The sequence below is a fragment of the Aotus nancymaae genome, unplaced genomic scaffold (assembly GCF_030222135.1).
Source record: "Aotus nancymaae isolate 86718 unplaced genomic scaffold, 86718_ANA_hifiasm-v0.15.2.pri h1tg000064l_1, whole genome shotgun sequence".
NCBI lineage: Eukaryota > Metazoa > Chordata > Mammalia > Primates > Aotidae > Aotus > Aotus nancymaae.
Genome location: NW_026988479.1, coordinates 7,349,040 through 7,375,763, shown reverse-complemented (window position 1 = coordinate 7,375,763; position 26,724 = coordinate 7,349,040). Strand labels below are relative to the sequence as shown.

The window sequence follows — 26,724 nt, the reverse complement described above, 5'->3', positions numbered from 1 at the left end:
ACTGCAGAAAGTTTTATTGGACAATGCTAGTCTAGATATATACCAAATTCAACAATACCTTTTCTCAGTTAGTTGATTTCAAGTTTTCCTATTTTCTGAATAGTTTGTACCTCCTCAATCTCTTAGAGCTATTATTTGAAGAAAAACTATTAGTCACATCAGTGAACATAAAATCCAGATTTCATTCTTTAACAAAAAAGAAGATACAAGGGTCATACTGTGGGATCCACTTAGAGTAAATTCTGATTCTCTTTAGGCAAAAGAGGAATGTCCCTTAATGCTTCCAAGTATCAGAGTGCAGCCTGTACATCCTGTCATTATAGTTAACGTCCATGTAGAAGCTTCTCCATGGGCTGGGTGTGGTGGTTCACACCTGAAATCCCAGCACTTTGGGAGACTGAGGCAGACAAATCACCTGAGGTCAGGAGTTTGAGACCAGCCTGGCCAACATGGTGAAACCCCGTCTCTACTAAAAAATACAAAAATTAGCTGGGCATGGTGGTATGCACCTATAATCCCAGCTACTTGGGAGGCTGAGACAGAATTGCTTGAACTCAGGAAGCAGAGGTTACAGTGAGCCAAGATCGCACTATCGTACTCCAGCCTGAGTGACAGAGCAAGACCCCAGACCCCATCTCAAAAAAAAAAAAAAAAAAAGCTTCCCTGTGGAAAAATTACTATGTAACTGAGTACCCTCTTTTTTTCTAAGAGATAGTTTATTTTCTCTCTCTTCTTTTCTCATTCCTCCTTTTCCCTACTTTCTACTTGCTCTTTAGAAGTGCCTTTGTTTTTGTTTTGTTTTGTTTTTGAGATGAAGAGTCTTGCACTGTCGCCCAGATTGTAGTGGAGTGTCACAGTCTCGGCTCACTGCAATCTCTACCTCCTGGGTTCGAATAATTCTCCTGCTTCAGCCTCCCAAGTAGCTGGGACTACAGATGTGCGCCACCACGCCCAGCGAAATTTTTTGTATTTTTAGTAGAGATGGGGTTATACCATGTTGGCCAGGATGGTCTCGATTTCCTGACCTCATGATCCACCCGCCTTAGCCTCCCAAAGTGCTGTGATTACAGGCATGAGCCACTGCACCTGGCCCTAGAAGTGCCTTTTAACCCTCTCTTCACTGGACACTGTGCAGGGCAAGTTTATCTAACTATGTGCTTAGAAGCTCCAGAGTGGAACTCTCACTCCCTGGGAGATTTCCTCAAGAGATAACAGTCAATTTCCAACCCAAAGAGTGCCTGCTAGAGTTTTTGGCCACCTGTACAACCTATTTCTGCCCATGAAGGCACCTACTCAACTGCCCAGTAGATAAGGCCTCCCAAAGTGCTGGGATTACAGGCGTGAGCCACTGCACCCGGCCCTAGAAGTGCCTTTTAACCTCCTCTTCACTGGACAATCCCCTCAGGGCAAGTTTATCTATGTGCTTAGAAGCTCCAGAGTGGGACTCTCACCCCCTAGGAGATTTCCTCAAGATATAACAGTCAATTTCCAATCCAAAGTGTGCCTGCTAGAGTTTTTGGCCATATGTACAGCCTATTTCTGCCCATGGAGGCACCAACTCAACTGCCCAGTAGATAAAGTAGCAAGCTAGCACTGGGACCCCTCACCTGCTCGTGTCCTCCTCTGCCTTTTAAAAGTGCCTGTTTTCTCCTCCAAAAAGAGAAGCGGTACCCTTCAGTCAGGAAGCCGATACCCTTCTCCCTAAGCTAGCTTTGGAATAAAAAGTCACTTTCCTTACATCAGAACCTTGCTCTTGTTAATTGGACGCTGCAAGCTGTGAGCGACTGAACCTGCGTTTTTGTTACAACTGCACTATGCAGACACCCCTGTATAGAAATTTGCTTATTATTAACATGACCGAGAAGCAGAGGATATTTGAAAAATGCTTTCAGGAACACTGATGGATCTTTTTATACATACTAGACCCAAATCAGATAACCATAAGGACCAATTCATAAACAAAACAAATAATTAAACTTTACTGCTCAAGGGATCTTAGTGATTTTCCCATTTAGTAATAGGAGCAGCTTAGATAGAACTAGTGACTAATTTTTTATTAGCTTAATAGCACTATTACTTAAGAACATTTACATCAGAGATATATGCTGAAATGTGAGAACTAAGAAGGTCATGTACCTGGGACCCACTTGCTTAATTCAGAGGCATAAGTTCTGTCACCAATCTCTTCTAATTGCCAAGTAGGATGGCCCTTAAAAATAAGCTTAGACTGGCCGGGTGCAGTTGCTCACGCCTATAATCCTAGCACCTTGGGAGGCCGAGGTGGGTGGATCACCTGAGGTCAGGAGTTCAAGACCAGCCTGGCCATCATGGTGAAACCCCATCTTTGAAAATAAATAAATAAATAAAAATAAGCTTAGACTAGCTGCAGCTTCAATCTACCAGTTCTGATGATCATCTTTTGTGTATGTGTGTGTGTAAACTGGAACTTCAATCAAGGCAGAGAGGAAACAGTTCAGGTAGGCATCTCCATGTAAATTATGAGCATCCAGGGATGGAGTGTGTATGCGTGTGTGTGTGCGCATGCATGCGCGTGCACGTGTGCGCTGCCATCATAGAATAGGAATTTTCTTTTTTCCTTTCTCTTTTTTTCTTGGCAGATAAATTATTAAATCTAATCTATAAAGCCAATTCATTATTTCTGTGCCTTAAAGCCACTTGTTAGTTTGCTATTGGCAAGTATAAAAAGCTTATCAAGGCTCCAATCCGCTTAATAGGGATCTAGGTTATTGTAGCCTCACTGTTCAATTGCCAGGTCCGTTTTAGGAGCAGGAGCTGAATTAGCATCTCTGCCTCAGGCACCAGGGATATCAATAGTCTTAATCTCAGAATTTTTGGTGGGGAGGGAACCCTTACCCAGGGACATCAATGATATCTCAATCCCATAACTTTAGGAGAGGGGAACGCTTTCCCTTTGGGCCCCAGTACTGCAGACTTAAATACTGTTCCCTGTGCCTTTCTTTTTCTTTCTTTTCTTTTTTTTAATAGAGTGTTGCCCTGCTGCCAAGGCTGGAGGGCAGTAGCACAATCTAGGCTCGCTGCAACCTCTGCCTCCTGGGTTCAAGTGATTATCCTGCCTCAGCCTCCCGAGTAGCTGGGATTACAGATACGCGCCACCATGCCAGGCTATTTTTTGTATTTTTAGTAGAGACGGGGTTTCACCATGTTGGCCAGACTGATCTCAAACTCCTTTCCACCTCAGCCTCTCAAAGTACTGGGATTACAGGCATGAGCCACTGCACCCAGTGACATTTTTCAGCATCCAGTCCCATGAACTGAATCGAGGCATTTCAAAATAATTTAGAACTTTATAATCTTAATTTTTCCTCAGGAAACCCCAGGTGTTGCCATTAATGTTCCTCTGAGTCAAAGAAAATGAGTTGCATACTTACATGCTAGATGTCTGCATTTCCAGGTCACTTATTACTTACCATAGCAGCAAAGACATAATGGTCATTATGGCAATATTCTGAGTTCTGAACAGGTCCATAATGAAAGCTTTTTGCTGCTTCAGGGTATTTAGCTCCTGTAATTAAAATAATGCAAATAACCATGAGATAAAGAAGTAGTAACGAAGTATCTTTGGCTATGATGCATGGGCAAAACGTATGCATGCAACTCTCACTTCACCCTGACTATGCTTAGAAGTGTGGGAATTGGAGGCAATAGGGCATCTACATATATGACGCTTATTCTGGCACTTTAAAATGTTTGTAGCCCATTTTAAACAGAAGCCTTTTAAATATATGACACCCCTTCCCCTGTCTCATTACACAAAGACTATTGGCTAACACAACCTTTTTCTGATTGACAGTCATCACTATGGATGACCTTTACCACACTGATCTGTGATCCTCAGGAATGCCTATTGAAGGGTAGGGCCATGTAGTTCCTTCCTTGAGGCCACCTCTGCTTTTTACACTTCTCTGTTTTTTGTTTGTTTGTTTGTTTGTTTGTTTTTTGAGATGGAGTCTTGCTCTGTCACCCAGGCTGGAGTGCAGTGGCACAATCTCAGCTCACTGCAACCTCTACCTCCCAGGTTCAAGCGATTCTCCTGCCTCAGCTTCCTGAGTAGCTGGGATTACAGGCAGGCACCACCACATCTGGCTAATTTTTTGTATTTTTAGTAGAGATGGGGTTTCACCATGTTGGCCAGGCTTGTCTCAAACTCCTAACCTCAGGTGATCCACCCACCTCAGCCTCCCAAAGTGCTGGGATTACAGGCGTGAGCCACCAGACCTGGCCTATTCTTTTACTTTTAATTTGCTGATAGTAACTTGCCGTGAGTTATGAATCAAGGTAACCAAGCTGAGTAGAATTGAAACTAACAAAAAAGTTATTAGGCTCTAACTTCCCCCTAGAGGTGGGGAATCTCTAGGGGATGAAGTACCAGGACTTGGTGACTGTGGCCCTACGGCGCATGTGCAGTAAGAGACTGATGGAGGCGTTTCTATTATGAATAAATGAGAGTGCCAGGCCTGCCTTGACAGCAGGTGCTCTCCTTCTTTCTAGGAATAATCAGACACTTAAACAGCTCACAGCCACATTGCCTTTTCTCTCCTGCACTATTTGGATTGTAGAGCCCCTGAACATGCCCCCAGCAGAATAACCCTGGTATTACAACAAAGCAAAGCCACTGCATAAACTAGTGGGAAAGGCATCATCTTGGAGGGTTCTGGGGTGGTACACACAGACAGGACCTGTGGACCAGGCCTTTGCTAACACTTGGTGGTTCCATGGGGCCCTTCTCAAATGCAAATTGCCAGGTATCTCCCTGGGCTTGCCTACTTTGACTCTTTTATACAGAGGCCTGAGAATCTGTATTCTTAAAGCACTTGGGTGATTGCGATGAGCAGCCAGGATTGGAAACCTCAGAACAAGAATATCCTTCTGTCCAGTGGTTGTCCCTGGCATCAGTGGAGCCACCAAAATGTCTTTGGATCAGGTACCAGGAGCGGGTTGAAGGTGCTTCTTCTGAAGCCAGGGTGCTCAAGACTGCTTTCTAAGACAATACTCTGTATCTTTTCCTGTCCAAGTTAATGCCACTGCCTCTAACATGAAGTTAAAAATCAAAGTTGTTAAGAGAATGTACTTTGGTACCTGGGAGAACTAGGTTCCAAATCTCAGTTTAACATCTGTGTGATCCTGGGCAAGTTACTTAACGTCGTTGTGCCTTAGTTTTTTCTTTTGAAGAAAATGCATGAGCATTAAATGAGCAGAACACAGTGCTTGGCATTTGGTAGCCTCGTCAATATCATTCTAAATAGGCTGTATTGCTGGCACAGGGCTCTACAGATCCTCCTAAAGAGGATCCTACAGGAGGTGAGCAGGGGAGATGACCAGGCCTTAGGAAAGCGCAGGCCTTTTTTTTCCCTCAATGGGTTTGTTCAATTGAGGCTAGATGTGCATTATGGTAGGAAGAAAGAAGGTGCTGTCAGGCTGAGGATGGTGGCTCACACCTGTAATCCTAGCACTTTGGGAGGCTGAGGTGGGAGAATTGCTTGAGCTTAGGAGTTTGAGACCAGCCTGGGCAACATAGTGAAGTCCTGTGTCTACAAAAAAAATGCATAAAGTTAGCTGGGTGTGGTGGCATGTGCATGTAGTCCTGGCTTGGGAGGTTGAGGTGGGAGGACTGCTTGAGCCTGGAAGGTTGAGGCTATAGTGAGCTGTAATCACATGACTGCACTCCAACCTGGGCAACACAGTGAGACTCAAAAAAAAAAAAAAAGTATGTGTAGGCCAGGCGTGGTGGCTCACGCTTGTAATCCCAGCACTTTGGGAGGCTGAGGCGGGTGGATCACGAGGTCAAGAGATCGAGACCATCCTGGTCAACATGGTGAAACCCCGTCTCTACTAAAAATACAAAAAATTAGCTGGGCATGGTGGCGCGTGCCTGTAATCCCAGCTACTTAGGAGGCTGAGGTAGGAGAATTGCCTGAACCCAGGAGGCAGAGGTTGCGGTGAGCTGAGATCATGCCATTGAACTCCAGCCTGGGCAACAAGAGCGAAACTCCGTCTCAAAAAAAAAAAAAAAGTATGTGTATATATACACATACATACATATATATACACATATATATGAATATATATACATATGTATATACACACATACATATATACATACATACATACATACATGTTTTTTGTTTGTTTGTTTCTTTGTTTTTTGAGATGGAGTCTTGCTCTGTCACATAGGCTGGAGTGCAGTGGCACAATGTCAACTCACTGAGATCAGCCACACACATACACACATATATATACACACATACATACATATATACACAATCTATACATATATAAAGCAACCTATTTTATGATTGCTTTCATCCATATAGGTGGATCCCTACAACTAGACTGTTAGATTCACAGATAGGAATCAGGACACATAGCTGATAAATACCAATAAACACCCAGCACAGCCCTGAAGGGCAGAAGTGTTAGACACTCCCAGTGTTGTTGTTGTTTTATCCATTTAAATTGACTAAGACTTGAAATTGACTTCTTGATTTGAAGGACAAAGAATTAAGGGATGTTTTGTCCTGGCAGCCCTCTGAGAGCTTGAGTTCAGGGCCACTCTAGCTGTAGCCAGAGTATCTGCTTCTGGAAAAAGTCCTGAAGGCCAGGAATTGGAGAAGCCCTCAAGGTGAGCAGTGGCATGCCCACCGTCCTCCATAGAGTTCTACTTTCCGCACTATCTGCTTTGCTGTGGGGCATGTATAATGCCACTGAAGCCACCATAGTCTTCTTTAGGTGTCCTGAGCAGTCCCCTACCCATCTCCTAGCCAGGAATGCCCTGCCCCATACTCTCCACTCATTTAAGTGTCCTGCTGTCCTTTCTGGCTTGGACCTGCCTGTGGGCCACCCTGCTCTCTTTCTCTGAATTGCTGGCACAGTGTCTCTACTTGGATACTTATCATTTCCTTCCTATGCCATTCTTTATGTTTTCATCTAATCCTCTTGCCCATCTTAGTTACATTCTCTGTTCTTTTAGAATTGGGGCTGTGTCTTATTTTTCTTATTTCCTCTAGGAGCCAGCACAGGGCATGGCACACTGCATGTCCTCACGAACTGTCAGGAGGTGTGGCTGCTTCCATAGAATATCAGCTTTTCCTTGTGGCCAACAGCTTTTAAGGGTGAATCCTCAAGCCTATGCTTTCAGGCCTTAAGGTTCTAGACATGACACAGAGCAAGACTAAAGACATGCATAGCTTCTTCAGCAGTCTGTTGTAAGATTGAGGGCACAATGGAGAACCCAGGGTGGCCTAGCTCTGAAACATATTTTTCTACTTAATCTTGGCATTTAAAAATCATCAGTACATAGCTGTGTCAGTGGTTTGGAGCAATGCCAATAGAATGTCGATGATAAACTTGCAAAATAAAAGGAACTAATATTTAATGAACGCTTGCTATTTGCTAAACAGTGTATATACATTATTGCATTTAATTCTTATAAACAGCCCTTTAAGGTGGGTTTTATCTTAGAATTTAATCATGATTGTGTTCCTAAGGCCTAGTGCAATGCCTGGTACATAGTATTTTTAGTAGAGATGGGGTTTCTCTACTAAACCAATTAACAAAGTGGGCAATTAACAAATATTGAATTAAGTTAAAGTTCATAAAATCAAGAATGCATAGCTGATCTAAGAGGAAACATCGGCAAATGCTTACCTCCACAGAATCAAATATCACTGCTGGTACTGCTATGTTATTCATTTTTGCGGCTTTTTGGATGATATCTTCAGCCTCTCTAAATCTTCTCTGGGATATCAGCCACCGGGGAGATTCAGGAATGAACCTATAATTTATTTTTAATATTTAATAATTTTTCACAACAGCAGAGTTGAATACTATTAAATCTGAGTTTTCCCCAGATAGTTTAAATTTTGTAAAATGCTAGTTTGTCTTTTTAAAGGGAGTCCACATAAGATTTCTGTTGGAGCATAGAAATGTAAATAAAAGCACCTTCAAGTTTCAAACTTCCAATCAAATTATAAGACTGATCATCAGTTGTGCTTGAGACCAGGACCAGACTATAAGTGGTAACATTAACTATGGGCATGTCTGAGCCAGGGCATCTGGAGAAGTTCATCCAAAACTTATAGCCAGTGTGGCTCATAAAAGAAACATAGCTACTAGACTATACATCCCCTCGAGAAGAGACTGTCTTTGCAGTGGGTCCATCCTAAGGAGAATTGCTGGTGTCCCAGCTGGTGATGTTCACAGTTTATTGGGAAAAGGATGGCCAGGGCACCTGTATTCTTGATCTTTTTCTTTAGTCAAGAGAGAAAGTGAGGGCACTGATAAATGCCTGTGGGAGGTCCCCATAGCTTTCAACAGATTCCCAGATCAGCGAGTGCCCAAAGCAGTTTTTGGGAGATGAGTCCCAATGTTGTCTTTTTAAAAAAATGTCTAAAAGCTTATTGTTTTAAATTACATAGTCTGTTCCCTTTTATAACTGATGCTCGAACACAGTTGCAAAAAATAGGACTTCTATTCTTTCCTAATTTTTATTTCTCAAAATATTTTAGCCATTTTCCTGTCAGCTCTCATTTTCCTTACCTATTGTCAGTACAGATGGTCCCTAACTTAGGATGGTTCGACTTATACTTATGATTTTTCTATTATAGGAGTAAAGTGATAAGCATTTAGTAGAAACCTTACTTTGAGTACTTATACCTGCATATATAGGTACTCAAAGTTTTGTTTTTTACTTTCAGTACAGTATTTAATAAATTACATGAAATATTCAGCACTTAATTATAAAATAGGTTTTGTGTTAGAAGATTTTGCCCAACTGTAGGCTAATGTAAGTGTTCTCAGCATGTTTAAGGTAGGCCAGGCTGAGCTATGATATTTGGTAGGGATACAAGGCAGGCAAGCCCCATAGTGGGGTTTGGCCCATGAGGGTTCTTGGCTTTGCCCAGGAAAGAATTCAAGGGCAAACTGGATGTAGAAGAAAACAGCTTTATTGGAGAGGCAGTGTTACAGCTCTGTGACTGCTCCTACAGAGCAGGGCTACCCCACAGGCAGAGAGTAGCAGTTCAGGGCAGTTTCGCACTCATATTTATAACTACTTTTAATTACGTGTAGATGAAAGGGCAGTTTATGCAGAAATTTCTAGGGAAAGAGTAGCAACTTTCGGCTCATTGGGTCATTGCCATGGAAAGGGGCAATAATGCCTGATTGTTGTCATGGCAATGGTAAACTGACAGGGCACACTGATGAGTGTGTCTTATGGAAAGCAGCTTCCACCCCAGCTCTATTTTAGCTGGTGGTATCTGGTGCCCAAGCTCTGCTTCTGGAGTTATGTCTGGCCTCCTACCTCAGTAGGTTAGGAGTATTGACCTAGAATAGTCTCAATTTACAGTGAGCTTATTGGGATGTAACTCCATCATAAGTTGAAGAGCATCTGTACTTACTTAGCCTAGAAGACAAATTATAAGTAGCAGATGCAGAACCCTCCTATAATTAACTGGCCCCAAAGCCACACTGCGAACTAGCTCAGAGCAAAACAAATCACAACCAGCAGCTCCCCTCTCCAGCTTACTAGTACATGAGTTGAGAAATGAACCTAGTTTGCATTTTTCAGAATATGCCTTTAGTTGGTCCTTATAGGAACTATGATGATGTTAGGTCACTGACTTTCAGTAATTAGATCTATGCTGTCCAATAGAAACTTCTGAAATGTTCTATATCTGTGCTAAGACAGCAGCCACTAACCACATGTAGCTATTGAGCTAATGTGATTGAAGAAATGAAACTTTAATTTTATTTACTTTTAATTAATTTTAATTTAAATAGCTGCATGTGGCTGGCGGCTACTGTATTAGTACAGAATTAGAGATCTTACTGCACAGCCACAATACACCTCATGGATGCTTCTACTTTGGGCCAGTATCTTTTCCCAACCAGATAATGCTTAGAAATATCCTACCTTTTTTCCTACAGAGCATTGGCCTCAGATTCTTAATGTTTAATCAGCTAGAAATTGCATAGATTTCCTCACCTTGCATCTATAGCCTGCTTCCCTATCCCAACCCCAACCCCTATACATATACTCCATTCACACCTGTGGCCACTTACTGCCAATCCTTTTAAAGAAAACTTGGGACATAAAAAGTCCCCCAAACCATGAGCAGTAGGTCTATGTAGGTTTCCTTCCCATTTCTAGCCCACTGAACTGAGGACCACTGGTATCTCTACTTTTGAATCTCTTTGATTTTTTATGGTGCCCAAAATCTCAAATCTAGCTGATCATTTCAAAAGTCAATGGAGTGCCAAATGCGGTTGCACACTGTGATCCCTAGATTTAATTCAGACTAAACAGGAATGAGGTGCTGCTGGAGAGCTTGCCTCATACTGAGCAGGCAGCAAGGGTCCATGTCAGCTCTAAGCATCCACCATACCCCAACCAGTAGACTGATGAGCATCGCTTTGGGAAGCCCCACCAGCAAGGACAAGATGTTCAGAAGAAAGCTATTTTCTTTTATAGAAAAATAATAAGACTACTGTTAAATGTTCAGGGGGAGCACTCAGTTTGTCAGTGCTCGTCCTGGGCTGGCCTCTGTCTGGGGCAAGTCCTGTCCCTGGTATACTGTGCCCACAGCCAGGGGCACTCATGGACCGGCCCCTGGGGAACAGAAGAAACGGTTCTCCTTAGGGCAGAGTGAGCCGGCTCCCTGTGGGATGGACCTTCTCTGCTGGAAACTCTGGAGGCTGACTCTGGAGGGTTAATGGATCAGAGCTGTTCATTCCTCACTGTGACATTTGGTCCTGAGGGAAAGATCCCATCCCTACTAACCTCTGTTCAGCCCATCAGGGGCCTTATATTGTTATTCTCTCTCTCTCTCTTTTTCTCTCTGATAAAATCATACACTAATATGATTGATTATAACTTTTTGTTTTTTTTGAGATAGCATCTTATTCTATCCAGGCTGGAGTTCAATGGCATGATCATATAGCTCACTTTAATCTCGAACTCCCAGGCTCAAGAGATCATCCCACCTCTGCCTCCTAAGTAGCTGGGACTACAGGTGCTCACCACTGCACCCAGATAATTTTTTATTTTTAGTATACACAGGGTTTTGCCATGTTGCCCAGGCTGGTTTTGAACTCTTGGGCTAAAGTGATCCTCCCACTTTAGCCTCCCAAAGTGCTGGGATTACAGGTGTGAACCACCATGCCTGGCTAATTATAACATTTTGAAAGTACTGGTCTCTTAGGTCAAAATGACAACTAGAGCCAGAAAACATAGTTTATTAAAATCATTCAACTGAAGAGGTAGAAAAGAACCTTTGAATAATCTTGTCTTGTATCTTGAGAGAACTTCTGGTCACCAACATCTTTTCCAATAAATTCAGTTAGCAAGGGAGTTGTGGAGAGAAAGATAGATGAAGAGGATGATAATTACTCTCATTCAGAACATCGCTCTGCTCTTGTAAATCTGGGATGCTTTCCTTGGAGGTACAGCTGTGTAGTTAATGGCCAGCCCTTATTTATTGCTCCTCAGACTGGGTTTTCTGGTCCTCAGACAGGGTTCCAGAGGGATGTTGCAAATCAGAATAATACCTAACCTTTAACAAACTATCTCTCAACTCCCCCTGCACATTTCATGCTAAGAATTTGCACTGGTAAATCATAGCACTCTGAGAGGTCATGAGAATACAGGGGCATAGAGTGAGCCCACCTGGCCTGTGGTGTCTGGTCAGACAGGGCTAAGGTGGCCTGCCTGTCAACCTCTATGACTGCCTAAGAGCTGCAGTAAGATAAAGGCCTAGACAGCTTCCCAGTCAGGAGGTGTCCAAAGGACAGGGCAACCATGAAGTCTAGTCTAAATCGTGAGTTCCAAAAAATGATCAAAGGAGCTTGTGTTATGTGTAAGCAGGTAGAAATCATGCAGTTTGGTAAAACTAGTCAGTGCTGGAAGATTTGACTTTTATATAATGAAATCAAACCAAGAAGAATTAAAGAGAGAGAGAGAGAGAGAATGAGAGAGAGACCTAACCAGACCCACAAATGGAAGAAATCCCCTTTCCTCTTACTTAAATATGAAAAAGCAAAGAAATGGGAAATCCCCCAAAAAAGAGTATGTCTGATACCTTATTCCATTATTTTTAATCTGTTCTTTCATCTGAAATCTCCCAGATAGTCATATTGGTTAAGACTGAGGCCAGAATCTTCGAACTTTGTTATTCCTGTAACTGTTGTTTTGAAACTGAGTTGAGAGGTTGTGGGGAGAGAGAACATTTCTCTAACAATTTATTAAATAAAAGTAATTATCTCACTCTTTAAGACATAGCAGATAAATAGGCACACTATCATAAGTGCTAATAAATAGGCTTCCCTATCATAGATGCTAATCATTATATGATAGGGAAGCTTGAAGAATTACATTAGTTGAATAGAGAGAGATATTTCTAGAGAGAGAAAAGTGACAAAAGAGCAGGGGAGGGGGCAGAGTTAAAAACAACAAAACCCACCACCAGCTTCACAAATGACAAATAGCAACAGACAAGAGTGGCTGGAGTCAAGGAAGAGATCAGAATCCCAAGAACTGTGCTTTGCAGGACAATGGAGACTCAAACTCCAGCACACAGGCCCACCCGCAATGAGGTGAAAACTCTCCCAGCTTGGAAGCTGGCCTCCGTGAGTTCCATGGAGGTCATGTGAGCCCAGGCTAGGTCAGCACCAGGCTCCAGGTGTGTTCCAGGTGTGCTGACCCGCAGCAGAGGGCCTGTCTGGGGACGAGTCACACTCACCACCACAGCGGGACACACAGCACCCCCGGCACCGTCAGCGCCAGCAGCAGCATCCGCCAGTCTCTGATGAGGTAAGCAAACAGTGGCAGCAGCATATAGCCAACTGCAAAAAATGTGCATACTCCTAACGTAGAGAATATAATACGAACTGACTTGCCAAGAATTTCTGTTCCTGTTCAAAACAAGGGAGGAGTATTAGCATTTTAACTCATTTTAATATTTGCTTTTTATATCATTATATGGCAGGTAGAATTCACACTATCATCACTTAGAAAAGGGAAAAGGCATTTGCCTCATGGCCCAGAGCAGGCATGGTCAGGGTGGATAAAGGTGAGAAGTGATCTGAGACTTGGCAACTTATAGAAGGTTGAATTTCCATGAGATTTTAAAGAAGGCATAGATTTATTTATTTATTTATTTATCTGAGATGAAGTCTCCCTCTGTTACCCAGGCTGGAGTGCAGTGGCGAGATCTCGGCTCACTGCAACCTCCGCCTCCTGGGTTCAAGTGACCTTCCCACCTCAGCCTTCTGAGTAGCTGGGACTACAGGCACATACCACCACGCCTGGCTAATTTTTGTATTTTTTGTAGAGACAGGGTTTTGCCATGTTGGCCAGGCTGGTCTTGAACTCCTGACCTCAAGTGATCCACCTGGCTCGGCCTCCCAAAGTGCTGGGATTACAGTCATGAGCCACCACGCCCAGCCAATTTTTTTTTTTAAGGCCATTCTATGTCATAGAAATATCATGCCAGCTCCAAGAGCTAATCCCTTCTGAGAATGCCACATTTCCAAAATAAGCCCCGCATGAGAAGCAGAGAGAGCGTTTCAGGAGACAAGCAGTGGCTCTTCTGAAGGGCTGTGTGGGGTCACGGTGTGTGTAGCCTTTCCCACAGTTCTGAACTGTAAATAAACGGACACTGGCCCATCAGGAAGCAGTGGAGAGTTCACTGTGTCTGAGACCTCAGGACACACTTACCCATGCCTGAGCCCTGAGAAATCAGTTGGAGTGAGCTGGCTCTAGAGGTGCACAGAGCAGGCCTTCAGCACCCAGGACTGAATTCCCTGCAGCCATGCTGTACCCAGAGATCAGCCCAGGCAGACACAGTCCATTTGGACCAAGGAAAGAAAAGCAGGAGCTGTTCTGCTGCCCCTGCAGGCAGCAGCCCTGGACCTGGCCACACACCCAGTGAACTCCACAGAGTTTTCCCAGAACAGCACAAAGGCCCATGACTGCTCGGTGTGGGCACTGCTTTTTGGGAAAGGACATGCAGGTGACTGTTGGCCTCTGCTTTGCTCAGTACCACAGTGGATTACTTGGCACCAGGTCTTCCAGAGTCATTGCCTGTCCCTTGGAGACTGGGGAGTCCCAGAACAAAGCTCCTTCTCTTGTCATGGAGCTCCAGCCACTTTCCACAGAGTCTGCCCTTGGTTCTCTACCCTTGGGGTGGAGATTTGACCAATGGCAACGACTCTGCCTTTTGTTGGGGATTTGCCCACACTACAGAGAAGAAGTAGCTCAGAAGATACCAAACAGATAATTCAAAGGTCATTCATGATTGGCTTTCAAGAGAGATTTTCTCAATCATGTCTATATGCTCTGGGCACAGGCTAAAGGATTAAGGGCTAATTCCAGAGAAGCAGCAAAATTACTACTTTGGTTTCTCATTTTACCACCTACCTGTGTCCATCCCACCCCAGTCATTCTCTCTCACTGTTCGTAACTTGAGAGATCTGCCTCAGTGGGTCCCTCTTGAGAGGCCATTTAAAAAAGCCAGACTGATAGAAACAGCCAGTACTTTGTGCCTTCTGCATACCATGTTGCAGACAGTTGCCCTAATCACTCAGAGCATTGCTCAGCCTAGAAACACATTTCCAAGCATAGGGCCCAACTTCTTTGAGGATCATGAGTGTGATTTTCAGGTCTTTTCTTACCTCATTAGTGACCTTCCTACTATGCACTGGTTTCTAAACCCTTTGGCTATGATTATGATGTGGAAATAAATAGAGGGTGCTTTATTCCTAAGCAGAGATTCAGAAGTGAAGCAGCAGAGGGTGTGATTTTGGAAAAGAGAAAGTGCATAGGATCAAGTGAGAATTTTGGAGAATTGTGAGGGCAGGGAAGCTTTCTCCTACCGTTGTGACCTTGTTAAGAAAAGAGAAGTTATACCACTGGGTTCCTGGATAATCTCCCTCTCTAAACATGGGACTCAGACCAGAACAGAGTTATATAACTTTGCAGAGTGCATGTTGGGGACAGAGGCTTGTACATCTGTCTCTTTGCCTTCCTGTGGACAGCATGGATGGTACAAATTGAAATAATTCCTTTTTAGCCCTACTTTCTGCTCTTTGACTTTTAGGCAGTCACCCTTCCTTAAACAGGATCACCATCTTCACAGATAGCTTTTTTTTTTTTTTTTTGAGTAAGTACTTTGAGACAGGTTCCAAGCTAAGTGTTTACGTATATTATCTCTTTGATCTTTCATACCAGTTATATAAAAACTAATATTCCAGGCTGGGCATGGTGGCTCACACCTGTAATCCCAGCACTTTGGGAAGCTGAGCCAGGAGGATCACCTGAGGTCTGGAGTTTGAGACCAGCCTGACCAATATGATGAAGCCCTATCTCTACTAAAAATACAAAAAAATTAGCCAAGCGTGGTGGTGCATGCCTGTAATCACAGCTACTCAGGAGGCTGAGACAGGAGAAGCATTTGAACCCAGGAGGTAGAGGTTGCAGTGAGCTGAGATCACACCATTGCACTCCGGCCTGGGCAACAAGAGCGAAACTCTGTTCCCCACAAAAAAACAAACAAAACAAAACAAAACAAAAACCCTAACATTCCTCCTGTTTTACACATAATTAACTGAGACTTCAGAGTTAAAACCAGTTGCCTAAATTCATGCACGTAATAGGTGGTGCACCAGGATTTAAGCCTTATTTGTTCTATGGATACTGGTCTACCTTCCAAGAAAAAAATTACTGGGGGCAAGCCTTGGCCCCATAAAGTAGTTCTTCAACTGAGATTCCAGTAGAGACATGAGGGGAGGTGGGTAAGGCCATATCTTGCTTTCATTTTTTCAGTTTTCTTTCTTTTTCTTTTCTTTTTTTTTTTGAGACAGTTGTGCTCTGTCGCCCAGGCCGGAATGCAGTGGTGTAATCTCAGTTCACTGCAACCTCTGCCTCCTGGGTTCAAGTGATTTTTCTGCCTCAGCCTCCCAAGTAGCTGGGACTATAGGCACTAGCCACCATGCCTGGCTAATTTTGTATTTTTAGTAGAGACTGGGTTTTGCCATGTTGGCCAGGCTGGTCTTGAACTTTTGAACTCAGGTGATCTGCACTCCTTATCCCCCTTTCAGAAGTGGATTTGCATTTTCCCTTCCTGGACTTGTCGCTGGAGGCCAGCCAGCCCCCTCTGAGGAATGCTAGGAAAGGAACCTGATTACGCAGATCTTTCACGGCCTGCAGCTGTCATGAGCTTTCCATGTAGCAGTGAGACAGATGACAGTAGTGACTCCTGCTGTGCTGACTGGGGATCCCTGTCCTGGCCTCCTCTACTCTATCGGCCTCCTCTGCCTGCTTTGCTTCTAGTGCAAAGCCTGGTTGGTCTTGGTCTGGCTGGGCCTCTGAGTGTCTCCTGGGAGTGAAATTTTGACATCTAAGCCAAAGGGACATAACCTAGCTAGGATGAGGGCCAGGATAGCCCTAGGAGTATTGCCTACCATCTGTCACAGCCACCTGAATCTGAGCACTCTCTCCAAGAGGAAGTGACTCAGAGAGGGCCAGGCTCCCTTCCATGTAGAGCAGTACCTGCCTCTGGAACCGCTGGGCCCATTTCACACAGAGGCAGGACATGAACCTTCATAAATGACCAACAGAGGCCCTCAGTAGACCCCAGCTCAAGAAATAAGACTGTAGTGCAGCTGCCAGGATATGAGGTGAGACCCAGGAACCCTGGGCTAGGAGTGTCCTCCATCTGGCACAAGGAGAGCCTGTGTTCCTTGGTGCTAACTTGCTGCTAGAGTGACTGTGATAATAATAATATCTCCTTCATGGAGATATTATTATGAAGACTGAGATCACATATGTAAAGTGACTAGGAGGGTATCTGGCATGTGGCAGGTGTTCAGCAATAGTTATTCTTTATCCTGGTCAAGCAGTTGAAATGTGCTACGTGTCAGGGGAATGATGGAAAGTACAATGCCTTTGATCCAAAAAGGCCCAGTGGAAGACAGCAGAACCCCTCTGCTTCCCAGAAAATGCTCAGGACTTAATATATGTTCTCCTGCTCGGGCTTCCCCTCTCTCTGCACCGATCACTCTAGTCAAAAGTAACCTTTCCTATCTTTGTGTATACCCAGCAATGATATGTGCCCTACTCCCATGACCCATGTCCCCATGTCCACAGTGACAACTACGTTAGCTGCCTCTCCACAACCAGGCAGTGAGCTTCTTGTGAATAGACAGGGGTGAGTTCTTACTCTTCCCTGGGTCGCCACAGTTCTTCCTTCTCATGGTGCAATGCAAATAAGGCATGCTAGAAAATTTCTGCATCATGTTTACGTATTTATGTATTTATATGCCAGCTCATCTCTTGGAGATTTTGAGGCAACTTCAGATTTAAACACAATAAAATAATGGTAACATTAAAGTAAGATATAAAGAAAAGTTGTGCCTTGGTGAAAAGAACAAAACTATGCAGCTGACTACTTTGAAAATAGTTTGGCAGTTCCTCAAAAGGTTAAATATAGAATCATCATAGGACCCAGCATTTCCACTCCTAGGTATGTACCCAAGATAATTAAAAATATATTTCCACAACTTATTCTCCAACGTTCATAGCATTATTCATAACAGCCCCAAAGTAGAAACTTCCAGATGGTCAATGTCTGATGAATGGATGGCCAAAATGTGTTGTCTTCATCCAGTGGAATACTAATTCATGCTATAACATGGATCAACCTTCAAAACGAGTGAAGTCAGTCACAAAGGCCACATATTATATGATTCTGTTCATATCAAATGTGCAGAATAGAGAAATCCATTAAAGGCAGAAGGTAAACTAGTGATTGCCAGGGGCGAAGGGCAGAGGGAAATGACTACTAATGGGTATAGGGTTTCTTTTTGGGGTGATGAGGCATTAGATAGTGTTGAAGGTGTACAACTTTGTAAATTTACTAAAAACCACTGAACTGTACACTTTAAAAGTGTGAATATCATGGTATGCAAATCTGTCATGGACTGAATGTTTGTGTCCCTCCAATATTCATACATTGTAGCCCTTGACCTGATAGGATATAGGATTAGTGTCCTTATAAGAAGAGATACCAGAGAGTGAGCTCTCTATGGCTTGCTTTCTCTTTCTTGCTTTTCCTCTCTCTGAGCACTTGTCCGGAGGAAAGACCATGTGAGCACTTAGGGAGAAGGTAACCGTCTGCAACCCAAGGGGAGAACCCTCACTAGACACCAACCCTGCTGGCACTTTGATCTTGGACTTCCATCCTCCAGAACTGTGGAAAATAAATTTTGGTCATTTAAACCACCCAGTCTACAGGATTTTGTTATGGCATCCCAAACAGGCTAAGACAAAATTATATTTCAACTTTTCAATTTAAAAACAGTAAAAAAACCAAATATGTGGCTGGTAAAAGCTGCATCATTGATGTAGTTAAATTCCAAACTTGCCTGAGCTTCCTATTAGCCAGAGTTGTAAAGGAAGATGCCATCATTTACACACCTATCAAAAGGAGAAACCTCTAGATGTCAGAGGAAGCAAGGATTTAAATGGTTCAGCATGCCCAAAGAAATGTCACATGGGAGGCTGATGTTAGAAGTATTGAAAAATACTGAATTAATGAATCAGTCAAGAGAGGAGGCAGGTAACTTTTTGTGTTTAAGCAGCTAGTTATGGGGGATAAGGGAGGATACTGATGGCATTCTACCCAGAAGGCTATTGACAGGTGGAGGGCATTATTTCTGGGCAACAGTAGGAGATTGTGAGGGGAGCTGAAGTGCGGGTAGGTTGGTGTCCTTGGTCCTGAGAGGTCATTTCCTCCTAAACCAGTGTCATTCTGGCAACACCATCACTTCCAGGCATGTCTGTTTTATGCTGAATTGGGTAGCACTGTTCTTTCTTTCCCTTTTCTAGTCTGCTGTGACTCTGGCAGGCTTGATCATTTTTAAAAAGCAGCACAAAACAAGGACTCATTTCTGTACCAGTTTGACAGTGGGAGTAATTTGGCTTCCCAAATTAATGTGAAATTATTACTGCAGAGCTTCGCCAACCCTTCCTTAGGGCCAGAGGGCAGAAGCGAAGGCACCTACAGAACTCCTCAGCCCAGACCCCACTTAATGGTTTATTTTAGTCAAATGCAACCTGGAATTCAGCAATTTTATCCCAGAAACACCAGAGAGCGCTGCTGCACTGTAGGAAAGCCAGCAGCCACCTTGCCTTTCTACTGTGTTCCCCAATCCCAGGCACTGACTGGGGAGTCAGCCACTCCAGAGCAGGCTAATTTTCAGGGACACTCTTAAACTTTCAGACCTGAGAACCCAACACAACGAGTCTCATACCAGGACACGAAAGCCAGTAATTTCCTGCAGAGCACAATGGAGTAAAACTACCACTGGAGAGGCTCCCAGAGCACCCTACAGAAGGCCTGGCCCCAGGCTGATAGCAAGCTCTGAGCAGCCCAGATCCTGGCTGATAGCAAGGCTGCTGCACCCAGGGTTTCACCTGCTGACTGCTGACTTGACTGATCTTCTATGACCTTACTTTCTCCTTGGCCCTCTTCCCCTTCTCCACCCTGCATGTGAGACCACACGTTGCATGTGGAGCTGGGAGGAGAGTAGATGACAGTGTCAGGGCCAGTAGGGCAGCCCTTTCCTATAGGAAGCCTGGAGTATGCTCTCCTTGCCTCACCCACTCGCATAGGGGAGGCTTGGAGGCCCCAGAAGCACCCTGTGCCACTGAAAAGGCAGATCTCAATGCTGCCCATTCTGTAGAATGGGGATGCCACCACCTGGCGCAAGTCCCACCTTGTTCCCATTCCCATAGATGGAGCTTCTCTGGCTTCACTGTGACTCTCTGCCCTTCTGTTCCAGGTGGTCCTTCAGGTCTTCCTGGGATATGAGCCTGCTGGTCAGAGTCCTCTGTTTTGGGGAGGCCTGTTTGGTTTTTGGTATGTGTCTAGCCCAGCAGAGCTACATGTTGGGGTTTTCAGGTTTAGGGAGGATCATCACACAGAAGATGGATTCTGGGGACTTCAAACATGCAGACAGTAGGCTTTACCCTGTGATCTTGGAGCCACTGGGGACTAGGAGATTGCAATTTCTGTCCTAAGACCCTCCAACCTCCAGTTTCCAACATCACTGGCCTGAAGCTCCCTATGCCTCTACACAAATGAACTTCAAGAAAATCTTGCCCCTCTCCTTCCCCCTGCAGGAAGGGGAGCAGCTTCCTCCTGCTGGGGCCTGCTGAAGAGTATGCTATCTGCTGGGACCATGTGGCTTCAGCATGTTCTTCCCTCCTTCTCTCCTCCCTTCTACCCTCTGCAGACACTGAGGCTGAGCCCATGGCACGGGGCTCTTCACAAATAGAGGAGTGGAAGTGGAATAATTCCATCCTGGCAGCCTGGTGGAGGGTATACACACCTTCAACTAAGAGAGCACAGCATCTCCAAAGCCAATTAGTCCTCCAGATTCTTAAAAAGCAATCAGAGTCACCTAACCAGATTCAGACTTTTGAGGCAAGAAGAATCGTTAGACTTCTATTAAAGGGGCATTATTAATAATGACACTGTGACAATAGAGAAACTGGGATGGTATTGAGCAAGCTAGAATATATGTCACCCTAGAGATGATGGGAATTTGTGTCTCCTGTCCCAGAGATACCTCTCACCTCTGCTTCTCTCATTTGCCCATTTGCTGTGCTCAGAAAACACACTGGGGGCTCTCACTCCTGTGGATGACCCTGATCAACTTGTCCGGAGCTCACCTTACTCCTTCCCAGGAAAAGGGCCCTGCTGAGGGCCCCAGGGACCTCCTCGTGACCTTGTAGCTGATGAGTCTTCCTCGTGCAGCCTGACAGGAGATGGGGCTGCTATCAGTGCAGGGAGGCTCGTCCTGTGCTTAGCTGATAGGCTCTGGGTTGGGCTCTGACTCAGGGTGAGACCAGATGGGCCCAATGATGAAGGGCTGGCACTGAACTCCCCCTGTCTGACATGAGCCTCCCCACCTGTGTACTGGCCACAGTGACTACCATAAGTTCCTTCACAGGCCACCAGGAAGAAGTCTCAAGCCTACAAAGCTCAGATCAGACATCCTCAGGCTGCCCTTCCCCTAAAATGTCCTCCTCTGTGCCTCTCTCAAGGCCTATGCTCCTGAGAATGTGTCTTGGCTATTGTGCGGCTGGTTCTTAATGGCTCCAGCTCTTCTCCTCCACCATATTTCAGAGCTCAGCACAGAGGTGGCTCCCTGTGAGTGCCTGCCCTCACAAGTTCCTGTGAGCGAGTCTCTATGAGTGACTTGCTCCAAGAGCTACAGCTACAGTTCCATCCCAACACACATATATTCAAGGGCTTTGGAAGCACAGCCCAATGGCCCAATGTTTCCTGTTTCTGGGCCTTTCAGAGAGGGTTGGAGGGAGGAACCCCGTGTCCCAGAAGCCATTCTTACCTAGTATGAAAGCCACCACATAGTTGGAGATCTGGCCCATGCCCACGATGACAAATAACACAGTGAACATCTCCCAGCTGATGGAGAAAATCTGCAGGAAGCTGAAGCCAGTCTGTACAGCCATGGTTGCGAAGAGAACATTCTTCCTGCCAAACCTAGAAAATGCAGTATAATACAGAACATGAGAAGTGTAGGTTGCCAAGGCATGTTGCAAGCCCTGAGTCAGGCATCAATGCAGACTTAGTGTTTTTTCAGGGCCTTGGCAGACTTTTTCCCCTGTCACATCTTCTCATCTTCCTCCTTGGTGAGGTCTCAGGAGATATCTGTCTGCTCAGGAGATAGCTTTGAGATTCTCAGCTTCCTGTGGAGTCACTATGCCTCAAAAGCATGGAACTGAGTATGCAAGGACCATGTGGAAATATGCTGTTTAGAAGGAGCCAGAGATGGATGCTGCCAGCACATTTCTGGAAAGTGAGTACAGCACAGATTGCAGGTATTTCTTGAATCAGCAACATGAAACTTCTGTAAATCCAGAACTAAGAATCACTCGGCAAGTGGTTTTGAATCTTGGCTGCACTTGGAATCACCTGGAGAGCTTGAAAAAATACTGATGCCAGCCGGGTGCGGTGGCTTACCCCTATAATCCCAGCACTTTGGGAGGCCAAGGCGGGTGGATCACGAAGTCAAGAGACCGAGACCATCCTGGTCAACATGGTGAAACTCCATCTCTACTAAAAATACAAAAATTAGCTGGGCGTGGTGGCGCGCGCCTGTAGTCCCAGCTACTTGGGAGGCTGAGGCAGGAGAATTGCTTGAACCCAGGAGGCGGAGGTTGTGGTGAGCTGAGATCACATCATTGCACTCCAGCCTGGGTAACAAGAGCGAAACTCCATCTCAAAAAAAAGAAAATACTGATGCCAGCACCCCACCTCCCAAGATTTTGGGATACAGTTTCGGTATTGGAATTTTGGAAAGTTTCCCAAACAAGTAGTGTGCAACCAAAATTGCAAACCACTGCTCTGTGGGAAGATGTAGCTTTCAGCAATGTCTCTTGGTGACACTGCAATTGGTTTGTTACCTTCACATTCTGGTAGTGACCAGTGGGTAGACTGGAGCACAGGTATGAGCAGCATAGCCTCTCCTGCCCCATTCTCCAAACTCAGGTCTCTGGCTGTTGGCTTGGGCTGGGAAGCTTTCCCCAGCACTGCCATTTAGCATTCCCACCTTCCTGCATTGGTCACCACAGCACATCCAGGGGCCTGTGGAACACTGTCTGCCGGTGCTGTGATGCTGCTTCCTCAGGCCTGTAAGCTCTATGAGGCCCAGAGCCAGCATCAGCTCCGTGGCCCCAGTGCCCAACCAGGGCCCAACGCACAGCAGCAGTGCATGCGAAGGCTCACTGTCTGGTTGCTGGCTGTCCTAGCAGACAGATCCTGTGCCATCCACCCCTGCCCCTGATGTGGTGGTGGAGCAGGGAGGGCAATGGTGATGGCAGCATCATGTTTTGTCAAGGAGTCTGTGGTATGAGGACCCCACTGACCAGTGGGGTCAGTGGCCCCTCCCCACAATCTGCCAAAGCCCTGGGAGTATGAGGCTGGGAGAATGGAACAAAAGTGTGTCCAGGCGAAGGGGACTGAGAACAGGGTGACTAAGAGTTAGGGCTCCTCCTTTCACGGACTCAGTGGCCTGAGGGTCCTCCCTTTCTCTGGGTAGAAATACCCTGAATTCAGTCCAATCCCAAGATAGGCAGTGATTGACAAGGAGTGCCATCCCACCTTCCTCCCCTCCCACATCCTTACCTGTCTGACAGCTGCCCAGACACAAAGGAGCCGAGGAGCACGCCTACGAAGAACAGGGAGGTGGTGAGAGGCACCTTCCAGTCGTCCTCACACACCAGATTCCACTGCCAAGGAAGACAGTATTGCAGCATGAGCCCAGCCCGAGGCAGACCTCGACCCCAGCCCAGCTCCGAGAGAATATTAGCACAGCTGCTGGGCAGACTCTCCTCCCCTGTGCCAGGCTATTGCCTTTGTGCAAAGGGCATAGGCCTTGCAGCTCTGGGTTTGACTGGCCCATGCTGGGACTGCGGCGAGTAACCTGGGGCATGTCACTGCCCTCCCTGAAACTCAGGATCCTCTTTGGAAAGGAAGGGTGATGCTCCTACTCTGCTCGCATTTACGTAGCAGGAAGCCAGCTGAGGCCATGGCTGTGACTGGTTACCCCTCAGCTATGAAGCAGTCCGAAGTAAAAGTAGCACTGCATCTTTAGAAGGCAGCCTAGTGTGGAGGGAAGGTGTTTAAAAAGCCCAAAGGGCAGGGCAGAGGGCATGGCCACTTGGTCCAGGGGTAAAATTTCTTTTCCCTTGTTGAACAGTGCAAGTGGTTCCAGGAGCTCTGTGACTTTATTTTCTGAGCAGATCCCTCGGAAAAATCATGTGGTCCCTGGTCTACTCACGCCTAGGCCAAGCCTGGGGCCTGATTCAGGGCCCCGCTGTTCTAGGGCCTACTTAACTTACTCCTCTCCAGGGCCCCCTATCTCCCCTTCCTACACCCCTACACCCTCCTTCCCATCCAGTCTTTCCAGAAGTGTGGTTCCTCCCATTCCCTAGGGCCTGTGGGATGCTGTTGCTCTAACAAGTCCCTGCCAGTGTGTCTACAAAATGAGTTTCAGCCAGAGTTTCAGTTTGACCTAAGTAAATTCAGCAAAATTTCAAGGGAGGTTGCAAAGATTTCAAAGTGTGTTTAGTGACTTTCATTTATTAACAAAAAATAAATAAATAAATAGATGCCAATGAGCACTTTGGGCCTGGGTTTTGGGGGGCTGCTGTCTGTGGCAAGATGATCCAGTCTAGAGGAAAGACCCCTCCCACCCATCCTGGCTCCATCTGGGGTGGGGCTCCTTTTACAGCGTTTGCCAAATAATTCATTCTTAATACTCACAACTCCCTTGAAAGTGTGGTGGATTTAAGCACAAACTCACATATTTATATCACACTTCATTCTGCAGCAGACAGAGATGTTTATTAAGACACATACAGGAGAAAAATGTAAAACAAAAAGCTAAGGAAATTGGGGCAAACGGAAAATAAAGGGGAAGGAGGTTGCAAAAACCAAGCCTGGGGTAAGACTGACCCTAGACTGTCCTGTCCTGGGCCTGTCTGCTTTGCCAGACAGGGCTCCAAAACTGGCTCTGCATATCCCAGCTCTCAGAAGGGTTACTACCCGAAGTAGTCTGCTCATTCGCAGAAGTACCCACTTGTTCTGAATACTGAGGTCTGAAAGAAGTCTCTCCTATGTACTTCTTCCACAAAAGAGCCACTCTGTGATGCTGAGGATAATGTCCTCGAGATTACCCCTGTCCTAGAGACAATAGCAAGATTCATGAGGCCGCCTCTCACGGTGCTCACAATGCTGGCTAGGGGCAACGCCCAACACAGCTCTGCAGAAGAAAAACAACTTGGGCCAGGAATTCAGCGCTCTGCCGCTCAGGCACAATCCAAGGAAAAATCTGAGGCTGTACCCAGAGTTGAGTTGCCTCACGTGGGGCTCCTGAGTGGGCTTCAGGAGAAAGGGGAATGAACCCTCTAAAACCGTATGACCAGATTAATGTGTTCTGCCAGTCCATAGACCAGAAACAGTAAACAGGATGTGTGCTTGCATTCATGGACATCTACCTCCAAAAATAACTGTCCAAAGCTTCAGATAAAAGCTTGGGATCTGCTTCTGACTTAGAGAGATGAGCAATTGAGGCCCCAAGGCCTCATGATGTGGTGTGACTCATTTTGCAGAAGATTAAACAGATTGTGAGAATGGGATTTGTCTGAAGTCACAGCAAGTAAATGAGCATGATAGATAGCTACTTGGGCCTCAGAACCCAAACTTGTACCAGCGTCCTGCTTTAGACCTGTGCTCCTAACACAGGACAAAAGGAGCTTATTAAATATGATGCCCTACCCTTCTTCAAAGAATGTGATACCAGGAGACAGTTACCCAGGACTAGGAGTAGAAGGCCTCCATCACAGCCTTTAGGCTTGGACAGAGCCAGGAAAAACTAAAGATTGGTAGATGCGTTAACATGCCAACCATCATCATTCCATCTGCAGTTGAGCAGAAAAGCTCTTTCAAATCTAATGTGCTCTTCTCTGCAGTTTTTCAAATATTTTTCTGTCTGGACTTTGCCTTAGGGGAGGATAGATAGGATTTAGAGATAGAAGGAAAGGAAGGCTGATAGATGTGGAGCCAGGCATTGCGTGAGCAAAGGTTAGGACTGGGGACTGGCTACTTAATTTGCAGGTCCAGGGCAAACTGAAAATGCATAACTCCTTGGTCAAAAGTTATTAAGAATTTCAAGACAGCAATGGCAAAACACTGAAACCAAGTGTGGGGCTCTGTGTGACTGCACAGTTGCATGCTCATGAAGCTGGCCCTGGTAAGAGGTCAAGCCTGGTCTCGGGCGAATGAAGCAGAGGCAGGAGTTCTGAATGAGGGCACTGGTAAGGGGAGTGGGGTGAGGGCCAACTCCCATCATTCTCCTTCCTGGAGGTTCTGTATCCATGGCTTTTGGTCCCATTCCCTCCCTGAAGAGGGGCCAAGAAACCCTGTCAGAATGATGCAGCACAGGAGGAACCACACACACGCAGTGGCCATTTGTCCCAAGCTCATGCGGGATGCTGTCTGCCTTTGGAGACCCTGCTTACAAGCAGCAGGGGAAGGCAGCTAGACTGCGTGGCTGCCCATGGTTGACTCTAGGACTGGGCTCTCCTGTGGGGAGTCATGGTGCACAAAAAGTCTTTTTGGGAAGTTGTGAGGGGCCTGGTGTTGGGACACAGGATTGGCAGATGAAGTTCCACCTGGAGTAAAGGGCTAGAGTCCAGTAAATCAGCTGCCAGTCCTAAAGGGGACCCTTCAGAAAGGGCTTTTCTTAGGAAACCAGGCCCTCCCTGCTCCCAGACCCTTCAGGTTTGAGGGATATGTCTTGGGTCCCCACTAGCCAGGGCCACAAAACCTCCCTGTGGTTAACAGTGATATGGCGGGCCCAGTGGGAGACAGTATTTTCCTTGATGGGACAGAACTGTCCCTGTGTGTCCCTGCACATTTGTACACACATGCACACACACACATACATTCACATGACTAGCTCAGAGGCTAATGGTGGATGTCTTCATGAGGAGCTGGCTGGCATTGCTCTGGGGCTGTGCTTTCAAGTCAAACACTAATATTTCTGAAACATAGCTTACCCCCCTCTCCCTGCCCGTCTGATGGGGCCTCCCAGGGT

General features: G+C 45.7%; 1 protein-coding gene across 6 annotated transcripts in view; it reads right to left on the bottom strand.

The window, feature by feature from the left end:
• The window catches only part of LOC105712318 (solute carrier family 22 member 4), a 56,722-nt gene that overhangs the window by 15,212 nt on the left and 14,786 nt on the right, over positions 1 to 26,724 (bottom strand). For 5 of the 6 annotated variants that reach the window (XR_010338763.1, XM_021677496.2, XM_012445343.3 and 2 more), the window contains exons 2-6: positions 23,250 to 23,353; positions 21,451 to 21,605; positions 12,777 to 12,948; positions 7,687 to 7,813; positions 3,450 to 3,544 (exon numbers count right to left, since the gene is read on the bottom strand). Coding sequence is in view for 5 of the 6 variants with exons in the window: in XM_021677496.2 (XP_021533171.1) it covers positions 3,450 to 3,544; positions 7,687 to 7,813; positions 12,777 to 12,948; positions 21,451 to 21,605; positions 23,250 to 23,353 (653 nt within the window). In the remaining variant the exon portion in view is untranslated. The remainder of the gene's footprint in view (positions 1 to 3,449; positions 3,545 to 7,686; positions 7,814 to 12,776; positions 12,949 to 21,450; positions 21,606 to 23,249; positions 23,354 to 26,724) is intronic. The other variant, XM_021677498.2, reaches the window with a different exon arrangement.